Source organism: Cherax quadricarinatus, chromosome 42, assembly GCF_038502225.1.
Source record: "Cherax quadricarinatus isolate ZL_2023a chromosome 42, ASM3850222v1, whole genome shotgun sequence".
Taxonomy (NCBI): Eukaryota; Metazoa; Arthropoda; class Malacostraca; order Decapoda; family Parastacidae; genus Cherax; species Cherax quadricarinatus.
The window spans coordinates 31,299,526-31,323,332 of record NC_091333.1 but is presented as its reverse complement, the minus strand read 5'-3'; the positions used below and the strand labels follow the sequence as shown (position 1 = coordinate 31,323,332).

The 23,807-nt window shown below is 43.8% G+C and overlaps 1 protein-coding gene across 3 annotated transcripts in view; it reads right to left on the bottom strand.

Annotated features, from left to right (window-relative positions):
- Nucleotides 1–27: 27 nt before the first annotated feature.
- The window catches only part of LOC128695542 (uncharacterized), a 211,677-nt gene continuing 187,897 nt past the window's right edge, over nt 28–23,807 (bottom strand). For all 3 annotated transcript variants that reach the window (XM_070093455.1, XM_070093454.1, XM_070093456.1), the window contains one exon: nt 28–6,252. In XM_070093455.1, coding sequence (XP_069949556.1) covers nt 6,222–6,252 — 31 coding nt within the window. In that variant the 3' untranslated portion in view covers nt 28–6,221. The remainder of the gene's footprint in view (nt 6,253–23,807) is intronic.

Sequence of the window (23,807 nt, the reverse complement as noted above, 5' to 3'; positions counted from 1 at the left end):
TATAAGGCGCAAATAAGAGTTACTCAGCATTTTCAGGGTTTTTATTAAAAGCTTAAATACTTGTCTTAGATATTCGTAAATATCTATTAAATATTACTTAGTCTGATTCTTTCAGTCACATAAATATACTAAGTTGTATGTATACAATAGTATGGGTCTTATCAACTCTAAATTAACACCTTCAGTTATCAATGTCTATACGGACACTACACTTGAAAATAATCAGAGGAACAAGACTGTTACCTCAGTAGTAACACATGACTTGAGAGTATAAACATCCAAAAGGAACACCTTCACTGAGTAAAACACTGGTTTAAGGTCAATATTACTCGGTATTCTACTCACAACACAGGTAGTCACATCGTATACCGAAGATATCTGGATATAACAGTTTACTGACTTCACCACAGAATTCCCTACTCAAGCCAGTTCAGGAGTTTCTAAACTAGACTCTCTAAGACACCAAGATAGAACAGTACTGGAGTAATAGTTGGTCTGATAAGACACTGTTCACCTAGTCAGCAGTGAGTGTGAAGTGAACCTGCACGGTAAATCCCTTCATGACGCCAACTCGTCAAAGAGGAGAGGGTTGAGCGGTCTGAACAAGTCACCAAGCACATCCCTCTTTATAAACCTTAGCCAGGTGTTGCCTACCTACCTACCTAACACATTACTCAAGATACATGTATATATACACATCATACTTGGGTATAATCATAATAATTACATATTTCTAAACCAGATATTATAAACTAGTGGAATCTTTAACCCTCAAACTGTCAAACATAGACCTACGTTTGCACACGAAGCATTCCAAACGTAGACCAACGTTCTATTTTTCATTCCTTCAAATTTGGCACAATAAGCTTGAGTCGCCTAGACATGAAAGAATGGGTCTGTGCACTCAGTGTGCACACTATTAAAAAAATCTGGGAGCACTTGTGGGAGCACCAGCTCAATTGAGCGCCAGCTAGAGCAAACAGCGTGGCAAACACCTGGGATTCAATGATTCCATGTTGCATTAACACTCCCATTTTAAGAGGAAAGTAAAAATAGGTTAGATAAATGCATGGGTGAGTGTGGGTGGGTGTGAGTTGGACCTGACTAGCTTGTTCTAGTCAATGGCTGTGATCTGACTAGGTGGGTCATTTGTCTAAGCAGGCGGGAGGGGGAGTGTGACATGTACATGCCTTGCGTTGGTCTGTAGGCCTGATGCAGTGTTCCTTCTCTCTTATGTTCTTATGTATTCGGCAGGCTGGCCGATTGGCTTGTTTCGGCTGTCTCTGGCTGTCTCTCTGTCTATATCTCTATCTGTCTACATCTCTATTTGTCTATATCTCTGTCTATCTTTATCTCTGTCTATCTATATATCTCTCTTTATATCTATCTATATCTCTATCTGTATTTCTGTCTATCTATATCTCTGTCTCACATGTACACATAAGTGCAGTTATTATACATAGTGTAAATTACCTAGGATAATCCAAAAATTCCTGTCAAAGATAGACAGACAGACAGACAGACAGACAGAAACATGTTTGTGTGTATCAGTAAAAACAAATAAAGCCAAGGTTCCCCTAGCACCCATTTATCGAATGTCACCGAGTTGATAACAGATGTCATAACAAGATTCTTAAAGGAATTTGATATCCTATACTCCAGGCAGACAGAAAGACAGATAAGCAGACAGGACAGACAGACAGGCAGACAGATAGACAGAGACAGATAGAGAGATAGACCAGCAGACAGATAGACAGACAGACAGGCAGATAGACAGACAGATAGAGTGACAGATGAATAGACAGAGAGACAAGACATGTTTGTGTGTAACAGTTATAACAAATACAGAGAGGGTTAGCTGGAGCAGTGGGCATTTATCAAATGTCACTGGGCTGTCAGCATTATAGGGATGTCTTTCATAACAACATAAATGTCACTAGGCTGTCAACATTATAGGGATGTCTTTCTTAACAACATAAATGTCACTAGGCTGTCAACATTATAGGGATGTCTTTCATAACAACGTAAATGTCACTAGGCTGTCAACATTATAGGGATGTATTTCATAACAACATAAATGTCACTAGGCTGTCAACATTATAGGGATGTCTTTCATAACAACATAAATGTCACTAGGCTGTCAACATTATAGGGATGTCTTTCATAACAACATGCTTCAAGGTATATGCCAGGGTAAAACATTGCTGGGACCTATAAATATTTTGTATATATTTCTAGACAACAGTAAATAACCCAGGCAGGTGCAAATGTTCATCTCTCAATATGATTGTGACTATTTGAGCACTATTTCAGTTCCTAATGTTGGTGTCAGAACAAAGATTAGCTATGAAATTACAAGAACTATTATAAATTGTAATTATCAGAAGATAAAAAAATATATAAATTAAAATAAAAACGAGAGAAAATGGGATATCAGCAACACTTCTGCAAGCAGCAGGAGTCGATGTTACCGGCAGGTGAGCATTCAGAGCCAACTTCACCGTCTTATATCTTGGAAAGTACTGACCCTAATTTTCTTTTTTAATTCTATAACATGTAGAAAAATGTGCTCTTCATTTAAAAGAAAAAAAAAACTGTTTTTTTATTTTTTTTTTTTCAAAATATTCGGAGCGCCACGCTAGTAAACGTAGATCTACGTTTGGACAGTTTAAAGGTTTATTTACCTAATATTAAAGAAACCCCGAGTATAATATTAAGTGGACAATACATATTCATTCTATATAAATTAATATCAATATGACTTTGGTCATAACACCCAGACTTATGGAACTTCGTGTAAGACTCCAAGCGGACATCAACTAAATCTTTAAATTGGCCATAGAAAACTATACGAGGCTCAATGATGAGAAATTTCAATTACTCCGATATGGAAAACGTGAGGAAATTAAAATAATCGGAGTATAAATCAAATTCCAACCAAACAATACAGCGATAAACTAATGTAAAACACCTGGGAGTGATAATGTCAGAGGATCTCACTTTCATAGACCACAACATTGTATCAATTGCATCTGCTAGAAAAATGGCAGGATGGATAATGAGAACCTTTAAAACCAGGGATGCCAAGCCCATGATGACACTCTTTAGGTCAATTGTTCTATCTAGGCTGGAATATTGGTGGACACCAACAGCACCTTTTAAGGCAAGTGAAATTGCTGACCTAGAAAATGTACAGAGAACCTTCACAGCACACATAACTGCAATAAACCACCTCAGTTACTGGGAACGCTTGAAGTTCCTCAACCTGTACTCCCTTGAACGCAAGTGGGAGAGATACATGATTATATAAACACTTGGAAAATCCTAGAGGAATTAGTACCAGACTTGCACACGAAACATTACACAAATAACCCGCACATAGGTGAGAGGAGCTTACGTCGACGTTTCGGTCCGAGTTGGACTATTTACAAAGTCACACTAACAAAAAGGAGGAAAGGAGGGAAGGAAGGAGTAAAAATAGGCCAGCAGACATTGACGGGACACGAGAGGTAGTAGGAAAGAAGGAAGAGAGGTATTGGTAGAGGTATCAGTAGTGGAGTCAGTCGAATACTAAGATAGAGGAACTACAGGTCCACAAAAGGTTGGAACAAGAACACAGAAGGTGGAAAATAATAATAATGGACTAAATACCCAAGGCAGAAGAAAGAGAAAACAAAAGGAGAAAGAGGAAAGAGGAGAAGGGAAAAGGGAGAAAGGGAAAAATAAACAGGTAAAGTCACGGGTGTTCTGAAGTTTGGATCATTTTACAATGTAATGGGAATGAAAGACATCTACTGAGACACAAAAATCACTGACTTTGAAAGCAAAAGACTTGGCAGACGATGCAAAATTCTCCCAACGAAAAACAGGGGTGCCACTAGCACGATAGGAGATAACACAGTAAGTGTCAGGGGCCGAAGACTGTTCAACTGCCTCCCAGCATACATAAGGTGATTACCAATAGACCCCTGGCTGTCTTCAAGAAGGCACTGGACAGCACTTAAAGTCAGTACCTGACCAACCGGGCTGTAATTTGTACGCCAGTTTAAGTGCGGCCAGCAGTAGCAGCCTGGTTGATCAGGCCTTGATCCACCATGAGACCAGGTCTCAGACCGGGCCGCGGGGGCATTGGCCCCCGAAAGCCTCTCAAGGTATACTGTCACTGTTGTTTTTGTTAGAGAGATTAACTGTAACAGCTATCACTGTTGTTATAAAGATTTATCATTACTTAGTAAGTCATTACCTTGCACATCAATGTTTTCTGTTGGTAAAAATATTTGTTATGTTAAACACAATTTAAATAAACATTTCATGTTAAATGCAATGCAGAAAAAAATTATTTACTTAATTAACAGCGTGTAAACATTGACAGTATTGTGTAACGCTTTTTAAATATTTTAAATATAAGGAACACTGCGTAAAATATTTAGAGGGAGTTAACTAAACATTAACATTTATACTTGATAATTCTTAAATTACTGTTAGTTATACTATGTTAAAAATAATTCACTTATAACAACTCAATGTTCAAACATTATTTATTAATATGTTAATATATTAATACTGATGTGAACAAATTACAAACTATTTATTTTAACACTGAACAATGTTAAGGTCACAGAAAACATTGAACAATGTTAGGAGTCACAGTGAACATTGGACAATGTTACACAAGAGTAACAGTAAATGTTGAACAATGTTAATTTTAACAGTAACAGTAAATATTGAACAATGTTAAGAGTAACAGTGAACATTGAACAATGTTAAGAGTCAAAAAAAACATTGAACAATGTTAAGAGTAACAGTAAACATTGAACAATGTTAAGAGTAACAGTAAACATTGAACAATGCTAAGAGTAACAGTAAACATTGAACAATGTTAAGAGTAACAGTAAACATTGAACAATGTTAAGAGTAACAGTAAACACTGAACAATGTTAAGAGTCACAAAAAACATTGAACAATATTAAGAGTAATAATAAACATTGAACAATGTTAATAGTAACAGTAAACATTTAACAATGATAATGTTAACAGTCACAGTAAACATTGAACAACGTTAAGAGTAACAGTAAACATTGAACAATGTTAAGAGTCACAGTAAACACTGAACATTGTTAAGAATCGCAGCAAATATTGAACATTGTTAATAGTCTCAGTAAATATAGAACGCTGTTAAAAGTCACAGTAAACATTGAACAATGTCAATGTCACTGTAAACACTGAACAATGTTAGGAATCAGAGTAAACAATGAGCACTGTTAATAATCACAATAAATATTGATCAACGTTAAAAGTCACAGTAAACATTGAACACTGTTAAGAGTCACAGTAAACATTGAACAATGTTAAGAGTTACAGAAATCATTGAACGTTGTTAAGATTCACATTAAACATTGAACAATGTTAAGAGTCACACTAACATTGAAAAATGTTAGTAGTCACACTAACATTGAACAATGTTAAGAGTCACAGTAAACATTGAAGAATGTTAAGAGTCACAGTAAACATTGAACAATGTTAAGAGTCACAGTAAACATTGAACAATGTTAAGAGTCACAGTAAACATTGAAGAATGTTAAGAGTCACAGTAAACATTGAACAATGTTAAGAGTCACAGTAAACATTGAACAATGTTAAGAGTCACAGTAAACATTGAACAATGTTAAGAGTCACAGTAAACATTGAACAATGTTAAGAGTCACAGTAAACATTGAACAATGTTAAGAGTCACAGTAAACATTGAACATTGTTTACAATTATAAAATTGCAGTAAAGTAGAAAAATATGACAGGTTATCCAGACTTCCTGGCCAGGATAAGTTATCCACACTTGTTGCCAGGACAAGTTATCCAGACTTCGCAACTTTGACAGGTTATCCAGACATACTGGCCAGGATAAGTTATCCAGGCTTCCTGATTTTGACAGGTTATCCAGACTTCCTGGCGAGGATAAGTTATCCACACCTGTTGCCAGGACAAGTTATCCAGACTTCGCAACTTTGACAGGTTATCCAGACATACTGGCCAGGATAAGTTATCCAGGCTTCATGACTTTGATAGGTTATCCAGACATCCCGGCCAGGATAAGTTATCCAGGCTTCCTGATATTGACAGGTTATCCAGACTTCCTGACCAGGACAAGTTATGCAGACTTATGCTTGTTGCAAGACTTTCCCAACTTTACTGTCTCAGTAAAGTTACTAAGTCAGATGGTTCATCTTATATACATCGCTCAAACTTTCCAACAACTCTGAAAAAAATTATAAGTCATTTTAATTAAAATTAAGATGAAAACAACATTACTGAAGCAAAAACTTTTATTGATTTTGCAAAACAAATAATGTAGCTGCCCATATACTGTAATGTTAATACAGTAGCTACATGTATACTGTAATGTTAATACAGTAGCTACATGTATACCGTAATGTTAATACAGTAGCTACATGTATACTGTAATGTTAATACAGTAGCTACATGTATACTGTAATGTTAATACTGTAGCTACATGTATACTGTAATGTTAATACAGTAGCTACATGTATACTGTAACGTTAATACAGTAGCTACATGTATACTGTAATGTTAATACAGTAGCTACATGTATACTGTAATGTTAATACAGTAGCTACATGTATACTGTAATGTTAATACTGTAGCTACATGTATACTGTAATGTTAATACTGTAGCTACATGTATACTGTAATGTTAATACAGTAGCTACATGTATACTGTAATGTTAATACAGTAGCTACATGTATACTGTAATGTTAATACAGTAGCTACATGTATACTGTAATGTTAATACTGTAGCTACATGTATACTGTAATGTTAATACTGTAGCTACATGTATATTGTAATGTTAATACAGTAGCTACATGTACACTGTAATGTTAATACAGTAGCTACATGTATACTGTAATGTTAATACAGTAGCTACATGTATACTGTAATGTTAATACTGTAGCTACATGTATACTGTAATGTTAATACTGTAGCTACATGTATACTGTAATGTTAATACTGTAGCTACATGTATACTGTAATGTTAATACTGTAGCTACATGTATACTGTAATGTTAATACTGTAGCTACATGTATACTGTAATGTTAATACTGTAGCTACATGTATACTGTAATGTTAATACAGTAGCTACATGTATACTGTAATGTTAATACAGTAGCTACATGTATACTGTAATGTTAATACAGTAGCTACATGTATACTGTAATGTTAATACTGTAGCTACATGTATACTGTAATGTTAATACTGTAGCTACATGTATACTGTAATGTTAATACTGTAGCTACATGTATACTGTAATGTTAATACTGTAGCTACATGTATACTGTAATGTTAATACTGTAGCTACATGTATACTGTAATGTTAATACTGTAGCTACATGTATACTGTAATGTTAATACAGTAGCTACATGTATACTGTAATGTTAATACAGTAGCTACATGTATACTGTAATGTTAATACAGTAGCTACATGTATACTGTAATGTTAATACTGTAGCTACATGTATACTGTAATGTTAATACTGTAGCTACATGTATACTGTAATGTTAATACTGTTGCTACATGTATACTGTAATGTTAATACTGTAGCTACATGTATACTGTAATGTTAATACTGTAGCTACATGTATACTGTAATGTTAATACTGTAGCTACATGTATACTGTAATGTTAATACTGTAGCTACATGTATACTGTAATGTTAATACAGTAGCTACATGTATACTGTAATGTTAATACTGTAGCTACATGTATACTGTAATGTTAATACTGTAGCTACATGTATACTGTAATGTTAATACTGTAGCTACATGTATACTGTAATGTTAATACAGTAGCTACATGTATACTGTAATGTTAATACTGTAGCTACATGTATACTGTAATGTTAATACTGTAGCTACATGTATACTGTAATGTTAATACAGTAGCTACATGTATACTGTAATGTTAATACTGTAGCTACATGTATACTGTAATGTTAATACTGTAGCTACATGTATACTGTAATGTTAATACTGTAGCTACATGTATACTGTAATGTTAATACAGTAGCTACATGTATACCGTAATGTTAATACTGTAGCTACATGTATACTGTAATGTTAATACTGTAGCTACATGTATGCTGTAATGTTAATACAGTAGCTACATGTATACTGTAATGTTAATACAGTAGCTACATGTATACCGTAATGTTAATACTGTAGCTACATGTATACTGTAATGTTAATACTGTAGCTACATGTATACTGTAATGTTAATACAGTAGCTACATGTATACTGTAATGTTAATACAGTAGCTACATGTATACTGTAATGTTAATACAGTAGCTACATGTATACTGTAATGTTAATACAGTAGCTACATGTATACTGTAATGTTAATACAGTAGCTACATGTATACTGTAATGTTAATACTGTAGCTACATGTATACTGTAATTTTAATACAGTAGCTACCTGTATACTGTAATGTTAATACTGTAGCTACCTGTATACTGTAATGCTAATATAAAAGGAGCCTGTATACTGTAATGTTAATATAAAAGGAGCCTGTATACTGTAATGTTAATATTGAAGAAACCTGTATTCTGTAGTGATCATATAGAGGGAGCCAGTACGCTGTAATGTACATAAAAAAAAACTCTAAACTGTAATGTTAATACAGAAACGCCAGTATATTGTAATGTTAATGTAGACGGAGACTGTGCGCTGTAATGTTAATTTAGAATGTTGTACATTGTAATGTTATTATAGAAGAAGACTGTACACTCTAATCCTTACATAGAAGTTGCCTGTATACTGTAATGTTAATAAAGAAAGACTGTACACTGTAATGTTAATATAGAAGGTGACTCTCTTCTGCAAGGTAAATAGAAAAATATAATAAGATCTTACTAGACAGATAATAACATTAACAAATATTAGTAAACAAAAACAATAACATTGTTAATAAGAAATATTATTATATATTGTAAACTTAGTTGTACCAGAGGCAGCAAGTGTGCAGTTGTAAGTGTACAGTAGTACAGTTTGTAGACAAGTGTACCAGAGAAAACAAGTGTACAGTAATAAGTGAAAAGTAGTACATTATGTAGATAAGTGTACCAGAGACAAGTGTACAGTAGTACAGTGTGTACACAAGTAAACGAGAGACAACAAGTGTACAATAAAAAGTGTACAATAGTACAGTGTGTAGACAAGTGTACAAGAGTGGTGACCCACACCACTCCAATAACTCCCAGGAAGTGACCCACACCACTCCACTAACACCCAGGAAGTGACCCACACCACTCCACTAACACCCAGGAAGTGACCCACACCAGCCCACTAACACATAGGATGTGACCCACACAACTCCACTAACACCCAGGAAGTGACCCACACCACTCCACTAACACCCAGGAAGTGACCCACACCACTCCACTAACACATAGGATGTGACCCACACAACTCCACTAACACCCAGGAAGTGACCCACACCACTCCAATAACTCCCAGGAAGTGACCCACACCACTCCACTAACACCCAGGAAGTGACCCACACCACTCCACTAACACCCAGGAAGTGACCCACACCAGCCCACTAACACATAGGATGTGACCCACACAACTCCACTAACACCCAGGAAGTGACCCACACCAGCCCACTGTGACCCACACCACTCCACTAATACCCAAGAAGTGACCAACACCAGCCCACTAACACATAGGATGTGACCCACACCACTCCACTAACACACAGTATGTGAACCACACCAGTCCACTAAAGCACAGGATATGATCCACACCACTCCAATAACACCCAGGATGTGACCCACACAAATCCACTAGCACCCAGGATGTGACCCACACCAGATCACTAATGCACAGAATGTTAACCACACAACTTCACTACCACCCTGGATGTGACCCCACCACTCCACCAACACCTAGGATGTGTCCCAGGCCAGTGCACTATTGCACAGGATGTGAGCATCACCACTAACACCCAGGATATGACCCACACCAGTCCACTAACACCCAAAATGTGACCAACACCAGTCCACTAACACCCAGGATGTGACCCACACCAATCCACTAACACTTAAGATGTGACCCACACCAGACTACTAACACCCAGGATGTGACCCACAAAAGTTCACTAACACACAGGATGTGATCCACACCAGTTTACTAACACACAAGTTGTGAACCATATCAGTCTACTAGCACCCAGGATGTGACCCATACCAGTTCACAAACACATAGGATGCCACAAACACCAGTCCCCTAACACCAAGGATGTGATCCACACCAGTTCACTAACACCCAGGTTGTGACCCACACCACTTCACTTACACCTAAGATGCCACAAACACCTGTCCAGTAACACATAGTATGTGACCCACATCGGTTCACCAACACCAAGGATGGGACCCACACCAATCCACTTACAACAAGGATACCACTCACACGAGTCCACTAACACCACCGATAAGACCCACACCACTCAAATAATATCCAGCATGCGACCCACTCCAGCCCACTTACACCCAGTATGCCACATACACCAGTCCACTAAAACCCACGATGCGACCCACACCACTCCACTACCACCCAGGAAGTGACCCACACCAGTTCACTAATACCCAGAATATGACCCACACCAGTTCACTAACACCCAGGACTAAAACGCCAGCATACAAACACCCGAATATGATCCGCACCAGTTCACTAGCACCCAGGTTGTGACCCACACCAGTGCTCTAACGCCCAGAATGTGGCCCTCACCAGATCACTAACACCTAGGATACCACACACACCAGTTCATTAACAACAAGGAAGTTACCCACACCAGTCCACTAATGCACAGGATGTGACCTACACCAGTACACTAATGCAGTGGATGTGACCCACACAAGCACACGAATTCCCAGGATATGACCCAAACCAGTCCAATAACACCCAGAATGTGACCCACACCAGACAACTAACACCCAGGATGTGACCCACACCAGTCCACTAACACCCAGAATGTGACCCACACCAGTCCACTAACACCGAGGATGTGACTCGCACAAGTCCACTAATGCACAGGATGTGACGCACACCACTCCACTAATAACCAGGATGTGACCCACACAATTCCACTAACACCCAGGATGTGACCCACACCAGTCCACTAATGCACTTGATGTGAGTCACACCACTAACAAACAGGATGTGACCCACACCAGTCCACTAACACCCAGGATGTGACCCACAAAAGATATCTAACACTCAGAATGTGACCAACAACAGACTGCTATCACCCAGGATGTAAGCCACACGTTCACTACCACCCAGAATGAGACCCACACCAGTTCACTAACACAATGGTTGTTACCCACACCGGTCCACTAGCACCCAGGATGGGACACTCAACAGTTCACTAACACATAGGATGCCACATGCATCAGTCAACACACAGGATGTGACCAACACTAGTCCAATAACACCCAGGATCCGACCCACACCAGTCCACTAACACCCAGAATGAGACCCACACCAATCCACTAATGCACAGGATGTGACCCACAACAGTCCACTAACATCCAGGAAGTGACCCACACCAGTCCACTTACACCCAGGATGTGACCCACAACAGTCCACTAATGCACTTGATGTGACGCACACAACTTCAATAACACCCAGTAAGTGACCCACACCAGTCGATTAACACCCAGGATGTGACCCACACCAGTCCACTAATGCACATGATATTAGCCACACCACCTAACACTCTGGATGTGACTAACACCAGTCCACTAACACCCAGGATGTGACCCACACAAGTCCACTAACACCCAGGATGCGACCCACAAAAGTTTACTAACAGTCAGGATGAGGCCCACACGAGACTACTAACACCCAGGATGTGAGCCACACAAGTTAACTAACGCCCAGGATGTGACCCACACCAGTCCACTAGCACCCAGCATGTGACCCTCAAGTTCACTAACACCTAGGATGCCATATACACCTGTCTACTAACACCCAGGATGTGACCCACACCACTCCACTAACACACAGTATGTGAACCACACCAGTCCACTAAAGCACAGGATATGATCCACACCACTCCAATAACACCCAGGATGTGACCCACACAAATCCACTAGCACCCAGGATGTGACCCACACCAGATCACTAATGCACAGAATGTTAACCACACAACTTCACTACCACCCTGGATGTGACCCCACCACTCCACCAACACCTAGGATGTGTCCCAGGCCAGTGCACTATTGCACAGGATGTGAGCATCACCACTAACACCCAGGATATGACCCACACCAGTCCACTAACACCCAAAATGTGACCAACACCAGTCCACTAACACCCAGGATGTGACCCACACCAATCCACTAACACTTAAGATGTGACCCACACCAGACTACTAACACCCAGGATGTGACCCACAAAAGTTCACTAACACACAGGATGTGATCCACACCAGTTTACTAACACACAAGTTGTGAACCATATCAGTCTACTAGCACCCAGGATGTGACCCATACCAGTTCACAAACACATAGGATGCCACAAACACCAGTCCCCTAACACCAAGGATGTGATCCACACCAGTTCACTAACACCCAGGTTGTGACCCACACCACTTCACTTACACCTAAGATGCCACAAACACCTGTCCAGTAACACATAGTATGTGACCCACATCGGTTCACCAACACCAAGGATGGGACCCACACCAATCCACTTACAACAAGGATACCACTCACACGAGTCCACTAACACCACCGATAAGACCCACACCACTCAAATAATATCCAGCATGCGACCCACTCCAGCCCACTTACACCCAGTATGCCACATACACCAGTCCACTAAAACCCACGATGCGACCCACACCACTCCACTACCACCCAGGAAGTGACCCACACCAGTTCACTAATACCCAGAATATGACCCACACCAGTTCACTAACACCCAGGACTAAAACGCCAGCATACAAACACCCGAATATGATCCGCACCAGTTCACTAGCACCCAGGTTGTGACCCACACCAGTGCTCTAACGCCCAGAATGTGGCCCTCACCAGATCACTAACACCTAGGATACCACACACACCAGTTCATTAACAACAAGGAAGTTACCCACACCAGTCCACTAATGCACAGGATGTGACCTACACCAGTACACTAATGCAGTGGATGTGACCCACACAAGCACACGAATTCCCAGGATATGACCCAAACCAGTCCAATAACACCCAGAATGTGACCCACACCAGACAACTAACACCCAGGATGTGACCCACACCAGTCCACTAACACCCAGAATGTGACCCACACCAGTCCACTAACACCGAGGATGTGACTCGCACAAGTCCACTAATGCACAGGATGTGACGCACACCACTCCACTAATAACCAGGATGTGACCCACACAATTCCACTAACACCCAGGATGTGACCCACACCAGTCCACTAATGCACTTGATGTGAGTCACACCACTAACAAACAGGATGTGACCCACACCAGTCCACTAACACCCAGGATGTGACCCACAAAAGATATCTAACACCCAGAATGTGACCAACAACAGACTGCTATCACCCAGGATGTAAGCCACACGTTCACTACCACCCAGAATGAGACCCACACCAGTTCACTAACACAATGGTTGTTACCCACACCGGTTCACTAGCACCCAGGATGTGACACTCAACAGTTCACTAACACATAGGATGCCACATGCATCAGTCAACTAACACACAGGATGTGACCAACACTAGTCCAATAACACCCAGGATCCGACCCACACCAGTCCACTAACACCCAGAATGAGACCCACACCAATCCACTAATGCACAGGATGTGACCCACAACAGTCCACTAACATCCAGGAAGTGACCCACACCAGTCCACTTACACCCAGGATGTGACCCACAACAGTCCACTAATGCACTTGATGTGACGCACACAACTTCAATAACACCCAGTAAGTGACCCACACCAGTCGATTAACACCCAGGATGTGACCCACACCAGTCCACTAATGCACATGATATTAGCCACACCACCTAACACTCTGGATGTGACTAACACCAGTCCACTAACACCCAGGATGTGACCCACACAAGTCCACTAACACCCAGGATGCGACCCACAAAAGTTTACTAACAGTCAGGATGAGGCCCACACGAGACTACTAACACCCAGGATGTGAGCCACACAAGTTAACTAACGCCCAGGATGTGACCCACACCAGTCCACTAGCACCCAGCATGTGACCCTCAAGTTCACTAACACCTAGGATGCCATATACACCTGTCTACTAACACCCAGGATGTGACCCACACCAGTCCACTAACACCCAGGATCTGACCCACAACAGTCCACTAACACCCAGGATGTGAGCCACACCAGTCCACTAATGCACAGGATGTGACCAACACAAGTCCACTAACACCAATGATGTGAACTACACCAGTCCACTAACACCAAGGATCCGACCCACACCAGTTCACTAACACCTAAGATGTGACCCACAAAAGTTCACTAACACCTAGGATGATGTGACGCACACGAGTCCACTAACACCCAGGATGTGACTCACACCAGTCCACTAACACACAGGATATGATCCAAACCATTCCACTAACACCCAGGATGTGACCACACCAGACTACTAACACCTAGGATGTGACCCACACAAGTTCACTAACAAACATGATATGATCCACACAAGTTAACTAACACCCAGGATATGACCCATACCAGTTCACTTACACCTAGGATGCCACAAACACCAGTACCCTAACACCCAGCATGTGATCCAAACCTGTACACTAACAACCAGAATGCGACCCACTCTAGCCCACTTACACCCGGTGTGCCACCTACAACAGTCTACTAGCATACAGGATGTGACCCACACCACTCCACTAACACCCAGGATATGACCCACACCAGTTCACTAATACCCAGAATGTGACCCACCCCAGTCCACTAATACTCAGGACTCCATAAACGCAAGTCCACTAACACCCATGATATGACCAACACCAGACTACTAACACCCAAGATGTGAGCAACACAAATTCACTAACACTCAGGATGTGACCCAAACTAGTCCACTAGCTCCCAGGATGTGACCCTCACAAGCTCACTAGCACCTAGGATGTGAGCCACACCAGTCCACTAATGCACAGGTTGTGACCCACACCAGTACACTAACACCCAGAATGTGAACTACACCAGTCCACTATTGTACAGGATGCGACCCACAACAGTCCGCTAACACTAACGATGTGACCCACACCAGTTCACTAACACCCAGGATGTGACCCACACCAGCCCACTAACACCCAGGATGTGACCCACATCAAACCACTAACACCCAGAATGTGACCCACAACAATCCACTAACACCCAGGATATTACCCACACCAGTCCACTAACGCCCAGGATGTGACCCACAAAATAACACTAACACCTAGTATGTGACCCACAACAGTCCGCTAACACCCAGGATGTGACCCACACCAGTCCACTAACACCCAGGATGTAACCCACAAAAGTTCACCAACACCAAGGATGTGAAGACACCAGACTTTTAACACCCAGGATGCTAGCCACACAAGTTCACTAACTCTCAAGATGTGACCCACACCAGTCCACTAGCACCCAGGATGTGACCCTCACAAGTTCACTAACACCAAGGATGCCACATTCACCAGTCCACTGACACCCAGGATTTGACCCACACCAGTCCAATAACACCCAGGATGTGAGCCATACCAGACCACTAATGCACAGGATGTGACCCACACAAGTCCATTAACACCCAGAATGTGACCAACACCAGTTTACTAACACCAAGGATGTGACGCACACAAGTCCACTAACACCCTGGAAATGACCCACACCAGTCCACTAACACCCATGATGTGCCCCACAAAATACCACTATCACCCAGTATGTAACCCATACCAGTCCGCTACCACCCAGGATGTGACCTACACCAGCCCACTAACACCCAGGATGTGACCCACAAAAGTTCACCAACACCCAGGATGTGACCAACAACAGACTTCTAACACCCAGGATGTGAGCCACACAAGTTTACTAACACCCAGAATGTGACCCACACCAGTTCACTAACACCCAGGTTGTGACCCACATCGGTCCACTAGCGCCCAGCATGTGACCCACACCAATGCACTAATGCACAGGATGTGACCTACACCAGTCCACTAATGCACAGGATGTAACCCACAAAAGACCACTAACACCCAGCATGTGACCCTCACAGGACTACTGACACTTTAAATGTGAGCCACACCAATCCACTAACACCCAGGATGTGATCCACACCAGTCCACTAACACCCAGGATGTGACCCACACCAGTCCACTAACACCCAGGATGTAACCCACACCACTCCACTACCACCCAGGATGTGATACACACCACTCCACTAACACCCAGGATGTGACCCATACCAGTCCACTAATGCACACGATGAGACGAACACCAGTCCACTAATGCACACGATGAGACGCACACCAGTGAATTAACACCCAGGATGTGACCCACACAAGTCGACTAATGCATAGGGTGTGACCTTCACCACTCCACTAACACCCAGGATGTGACCCACACCACTCCACTAACACACAGGATGTGATCCACACCAATCTACTAACATGCAAGATGTGACCCACACCAGTCCACTAATGCACAGGATGTAATCCTCCCCACTCCTCTAACACCCAGGCTGTAACCCACACCAGTTATGTAATGTACAGAATGTGACATACACCAGTCCACTAACACCCAGGGTGTGACAAAGACGAGTTCACTAACACCCAGGATGTGACCCACCAAAGCTCAATAACACCCATTATGTGACCCACATCAGACTACTAACACACACGATGTGACTCATACAAGTTCACTAACAAACATGATGTGATCCACACCAGTTTACTAACACCCAGGTTGTGAAACTCACCAGTCCACTAACACCCAGGATGTTACCCATACCAGTTCACTTACACCTATGATGCCACAAACCCCAGTCCCCTAACACCCAGAATGCGACCCACACCAATTCACATACAACAAGGATGCTACCCACACCACTCAACTAACACCCAGGATATGACCCACACATTTTCAGTAACACCCAGGAAATGACACACACCAGTTAACTAACACCCAGGTTGTGACCTACACCTGTTCACTAACACCTAGAATGCCACAAACACCAGTCCAGTTTAACAGAATGTGACCCCACACCAGTTCACCAACACCAAGGATCCGACAAACACCAAACCATTTACAACAAGGATGCCTTCCACACCAGTCCACTAAAACCACCGATGTGACCCACACCACTCCACTAACACCCAGGATGTGACCCACTTCAGCCCATATACACCCAGTATGCCACCTACACCATTCCACTAATACCCAGGATGTGAACCACACCAGTCCACTAACATCCGGTATGTGACACACACCAGTCCACTAAAACAACCGATGTGACACACAACACTCAACTAACATCCAGGGTGCGATCCACTTCAGCCCATTTACACCCAGTATGTCACCTACACCATTCCACTAATACCCAGGATGTGAACCACACTAGTTCACTAACATCCGGAATGTGACCCATACCAGTCCACTAAAACCACCGATGCGACACACAACACTCAACTAACATCCAGGGTGCGACCCACTTCAGCCCATTTACACCCAGTATGCCACCTACACCATTCCACTAATACCCAGGATGTGTACCACACCAGTCCACTAACATCCGGGATGTGACCCACACCAGTCCACTAAAACCACCGATGTGACACACAACACTCAACTAACATCCAGGGTGAGACCCACTTCAGCCCATTTACACCCAGAATGCCACCTACACCATTCCACTAACACCCAGAATGTGAACCATACCAGTCCACTAACACCTAGGATCTGACCCACACCAGTCTGCTAATGCACATGATGTTACCCACACAACTTCATTAACACCAAGGATGTGACCCACACCACTCCACTAACACCCAGGATGTGACCCACACCAGTTCACTAACACCCAGAATGTGACCCACCCCAGTCCACTAACACAGAGGACGCCTAAAACGCAAGTCCACTAACACTCAGGATGTGAGCAACACCAGACTACTAACACCCACGTTGTGAGTCACACAAGTTCACTAACACCCAGGATGTGACCCACACCAGTCCACTAGCACATAGGATGTGACCCTTACAAGTTCACTAACACCTAGGATGCCACATTCACCAGTCCACTAACACCCAGGATTTGACCCACACCAGTACACTAACACACAGGATGTGACCCACACCAGTCCACTAACAACCAGGATGTTAACAACACCAATCCACTAATGTACAGGATGTGACCCACACCAGTCCATTAACACCCAGAATGTGACCCACACCAGTCCACTAACATCCGGGATGTGACCAACACCAGTCCACTAACACCCAGGATGTGACCCACACCAGTCCACTAACACCCAGGATGTGACGCACACCAGTCCACTAATGCACAGAATGTGAGCCACAATACTAACACCTATGATGTGACCCACACCAGTCAACTGACACCCAGGATATGACCCACACCAGTCCACTAGCACCCAGGATGTGACCCACATCTGTCCACTAACACGCAGGATGTGACCCCACACCAGTTCACTAATGCACAGGATGCGACCCACAACATTCCACTAACGCCCAGGAAGTGACCCACTCCAGTCCACTAATGCACAGGATATGACGCACACCAGTACACTAACACCATGAATGTGACTCACACCAGTTCACTAACACCCAGGAAGTAATCCACACCAGTCCACTAACACCCAGCATGTGACCCACACCAGTCGACTAACACACAGGATATGACCCACACCAGTCCAATAATGCACAGGATATGAGCCACACCAATAAAACCAGGATGTGACTCACAGCAGTCCACTAACACCCAGGATGTGACCCACACCAATCCACTAACAACCAGGATGTGACCCACAAAAGTCTACTAACACTCAGGATGTGACTCACACCAGACTACTAACACCCATGATATAACCCACACAAGTTCACTAACAAACAGGATATTACGCATACCAGTTAATTATACCTAGAATGAAAAAACACCAGACCCATAACACCCAGGATGCGACCCGCACAAATCCACTTACAACAAGGATGCCACCCTCACCACTCCACTCACACCCAGGATGTGACACACACATTTTCACTAACACCCAGGATATGACACACACCAGTTTACTAAGACCCAGGTTGCGACCCACACCATTTCACTAACACGTAGGATGCCACAAACACCAATCCAGTAATACATAAAATGTGACCCACACCAGTTCACCAACACCAAGGATGCGACCCACACCAAACCACTTACAACAAAAATGCCACTCACACCAGTCCACTAACACCACCAATGCAACCCACTCCAGCCCACTTACACACAGTATGCCACCTACACCACTCCACTAGCAAAGAGGATGTGACCCACACCTCTCCAATAACACCCAGAAAGTGACCCACACTAGATTACTAACGCCATGGGATGTGAGGCACACAAGTTCACTAACACCCAGAATGTTACCCACACCAGTTCGCTAACACCAAGGTTGTGACCCACACAAGTCCACTAACACCCAGGATCTGACCTACATCAGTCCACTAACACCCAGGATGTTACCCACACCAGTCAACTAACATCCAGGATATGACACACACAAGTCCACTAACACCCAGGATGTGTCCCACATCAGTCCACTAACACCCAGGATATGAACCACACCAGACCACTAATGCACTGGATGTGAGGAACACCATTCCACTAACACCCAGGATGTGACCCACAGCAGTCCACTAAGGCACACGATGTGACCTACACCACAACACTAACACCCAGTATCTGACCCACACCACTCAACTAATACCCAGGATGTGACCCACACCAGTCTACTAACACCTAGGATGGGTCCCACACCAGTCCAATAATGCACAGGATGTAATCCTCACCACTCCACTAACACCCAGGATGTGAGCCACACAAGTCGACTAACACCCAGGATGTGACCCACACCAGTACACTAACACCGAGGATGTGAACCACAAAAGTCCACTAACACCTAAAATGTGACCCACATCATACTACTAACACCCAGGGTGTGACGCACACAGGCTCACTAACAAAACAGGATGTGACGCACACCATTCCACTAACACCAGGATGTGACCCACAGCAGTCCACTAAGGCACACGATGTGACCTACACCACAACACTAACATCCAGTATCTGACCCACACCACTCAACTAATACCCAGGATGTGATAAACACCAGTTTACTAACACACAAGTTGTGAACCACACCAGCCCACTAACACCCAGGATGTGAACCACACCAGCCCAATACAAGTTCACTTACACCTAGGATGCCACAAACACCAATCCCTTAACACCCAGGATGCGACCCATACCAATTCACTTACAACAATGATGCCATCCACACCAGTCCACTAACACCACCGATGTGACTCACACCACTCAACTAACATCCAGGATGCGACACACTTCAGCCAACTTACACCCAGTATGTCACCTACACCAGGCCACTAACGCCCAGGATGCGACCCACACCAGTCCACTTACACACAGGATGTGACCCACACCAGCCCACTAACACCCAGGAAGTGACCTACTAAACTTCATTAACAAACAGGATGTGATCCACACCAATACACTTACACCAAGAATGCCACAAACACCTGTACCCTAACACCGAGGATATCATCCACACCAGTACACTAACACCTAGGATGCGACCCAAACCAATGCACTTACAGCAAGGATTGCACACACACCAGTCCACTAACACCCAGGATGTGACCCATACCAGTCCACTAGCACCCATGATGTGACACACACCAATCCACTAACACCCAGGACCTGACCCACACTGGTCCACTAGCACCCAGGATGTGACACACACACCAGTCCACTGACACCCAGGATCTGACCCACACCAGTCCACTAACACCCAGGATGTGACCCACACCAGGCCACTAGCACCCATGATGTGACAAACACCAGTCCACTAACACCCAGGATGTGACCCACACCGGTCCACTAGCACCCAGGATGTGAGACACACCAGTCCACTGACACCCAGGATCTGACCTACACCAGTCCACTAGCACACAGGATGTTACCCACACCAGTAAACTAACACCCAGGATGTGACCCACACCAGTCCACTAATACTCAGGAAGTGACACACACCATTCCACTAACACCCAGCATGTGACCCACACCACTCCACTAACCTAGAGGATGTGATCCACACCCTCAACTAACACCCAGGATGTGATCCACACCAGTTTGCTAACACCCAGGATGTGACCCGCACGACTCCACTAACACCCAGGATGTGACCCACACCAATCCACTAATGCACAGGATGTGACGCACACCACTCCACTAACACCCATGATTAGACACCACACCAGTCCACTAATGCACAGGATGTGACCTACACCTCTCCTCTAACACCCAGGATGTGACCCACACCACTCAACTAATACCCAGGATGTGACCCACACCAGTCTACTAAGACCCAGGATGTTACCCACACCAGTCCACTTAGGCACAGAATGTGAAGCACACCACTCCACTAACACACAGAATGTGACACACACATTTTCACTAGCACCCAGTATATGACACACACCAGTTCACTAAGAACCAAGTTGTGACCCACACCAGTTCACTAACACCAAGGATGCCACAAACACCAGTTCACTAACATCAAGGATGCCAGAAACACCAGTCCAGTAACACACAGAATGTGACCGACACCAGTCCACTAACACCCAGGATGTGACCCACACCACTCCACTAACACCCAGGATGTGACCCACACCAGTCCACTAACACCCAGGATGTGACCTGCACCACTCAACTAACACACAGGATGTGACCCACACCAGTCCACTAATGCACAGGATGTGACGCACACCACTCCACTAACACCCAGAATGTGATACACATAATTCCACTAACACCAAGGATGTGACCCACACCAATCCTCTAATGCACAGGATGTGACCCACACCACTACACTAATACCAATGATGTCACCCACACAAATCCACTAACACCCAGGATGTGACCCACACCAGTCCAATAATGCACAGGATGTGACCAACACCAGTCCAATAACATCGAGGATGTGACCCACACCAGTCCACTTGCACCCACGATGTGACTCACCCAATGCACTAACACCGAGGATGTGACCCACACAAGTCAGCTAACACCCAGGATGTAACCCACAAAAGTCCACTAACACCTAGGATGTGACGCACACCAGTCCATTAACACTCTGGATGTGTCCCATATAAGTCCACTAACACTTAGGATGTGACCCCACACCAGTCCACCCAGAATGTTTTCCACACCAGTTCACCAACACACAGGTTGTGAACCACACTAGTCCAATAGCACCCAGGATGCGACCCTTACCAGTTCAATAACACCTAGGATGCCACAAACACCAGTGCAGTAACACCTAGGATGTGACCCATACCAGTCCACTAATACGCAGGATGTGATCCACACAACTCCACTAACTCCCAGGATGTGACCCACAACAGTCCACTAACACACAGGATGTTAGCCACACAATCCACTAATGCACAGGATGTGACCCACACCACTCCATTAACATCCAGGATGTGACCCAAACAATTCCACTAACACCCAGGATGTTGTCCACACCAGTCCACTAACATCTAGGATGAGACCCATACCAGTCTACTAACACACAGTATATGAACCTCACCTGTCTTCTAACACCCAGGATGAGACCCATATCAGCCAAGTAATGCACAGGATGTGACCCACACCACTCCAATATACCCAGGATGTGACCCACACAAGTCCACTAACACACAGGATGTGACGCACACCAGTCCATTAACACTCAGGATGTGACCCACGCAAGTCCAATAACATTCAGGATGTGACTCCACACCAGTCCACTAGTACCCAGGATGTGGCAAACACCTGTTCTACTGACACTCAGGATGCCACTCACATCAGTTCACTAGCACCCAGGATGTGTCCCACACCAGTCAACTAACTCACAGGATGCGACACACACCAGCCCACTTACACTCAGTATGCCACCTACACCAGTGCACTATCACCCAGGATGCGACTCACACTACTCCACTAACTCTCGAAATGTGATCCACACCACTTCACTAGCAACCAGGATGTGACCCACACCATCCTGCTAACACACAGTATGTGACCAACACAAGCTCTCTAGCACCCAGGATGTGACCCATATCAGTTCACTAACACCCATGTTATGACCCACTCCAGACCACTAGCACCCAGTACACCTAGGATGCCACAAACACCAGTCCAGTAACAGAATGAGACCCACACCAGTTCACTAACACCAAGAATATGACCCACACCAGTCCACTTACAACAAGGATGGTACCCACACTAGTCCACTAACAAGATCGATGCGACCCACACCACTCATCTAAAACCCAGGATATGACCCACACCACTGCACTAACACCCAGGATATGACCCACAAAAGCTCACTAACACCCAGTATGTGACCCACACCAGTTCATTAAGACCCAGATTGTGACCTACACCTGTTCACTAACACCTAC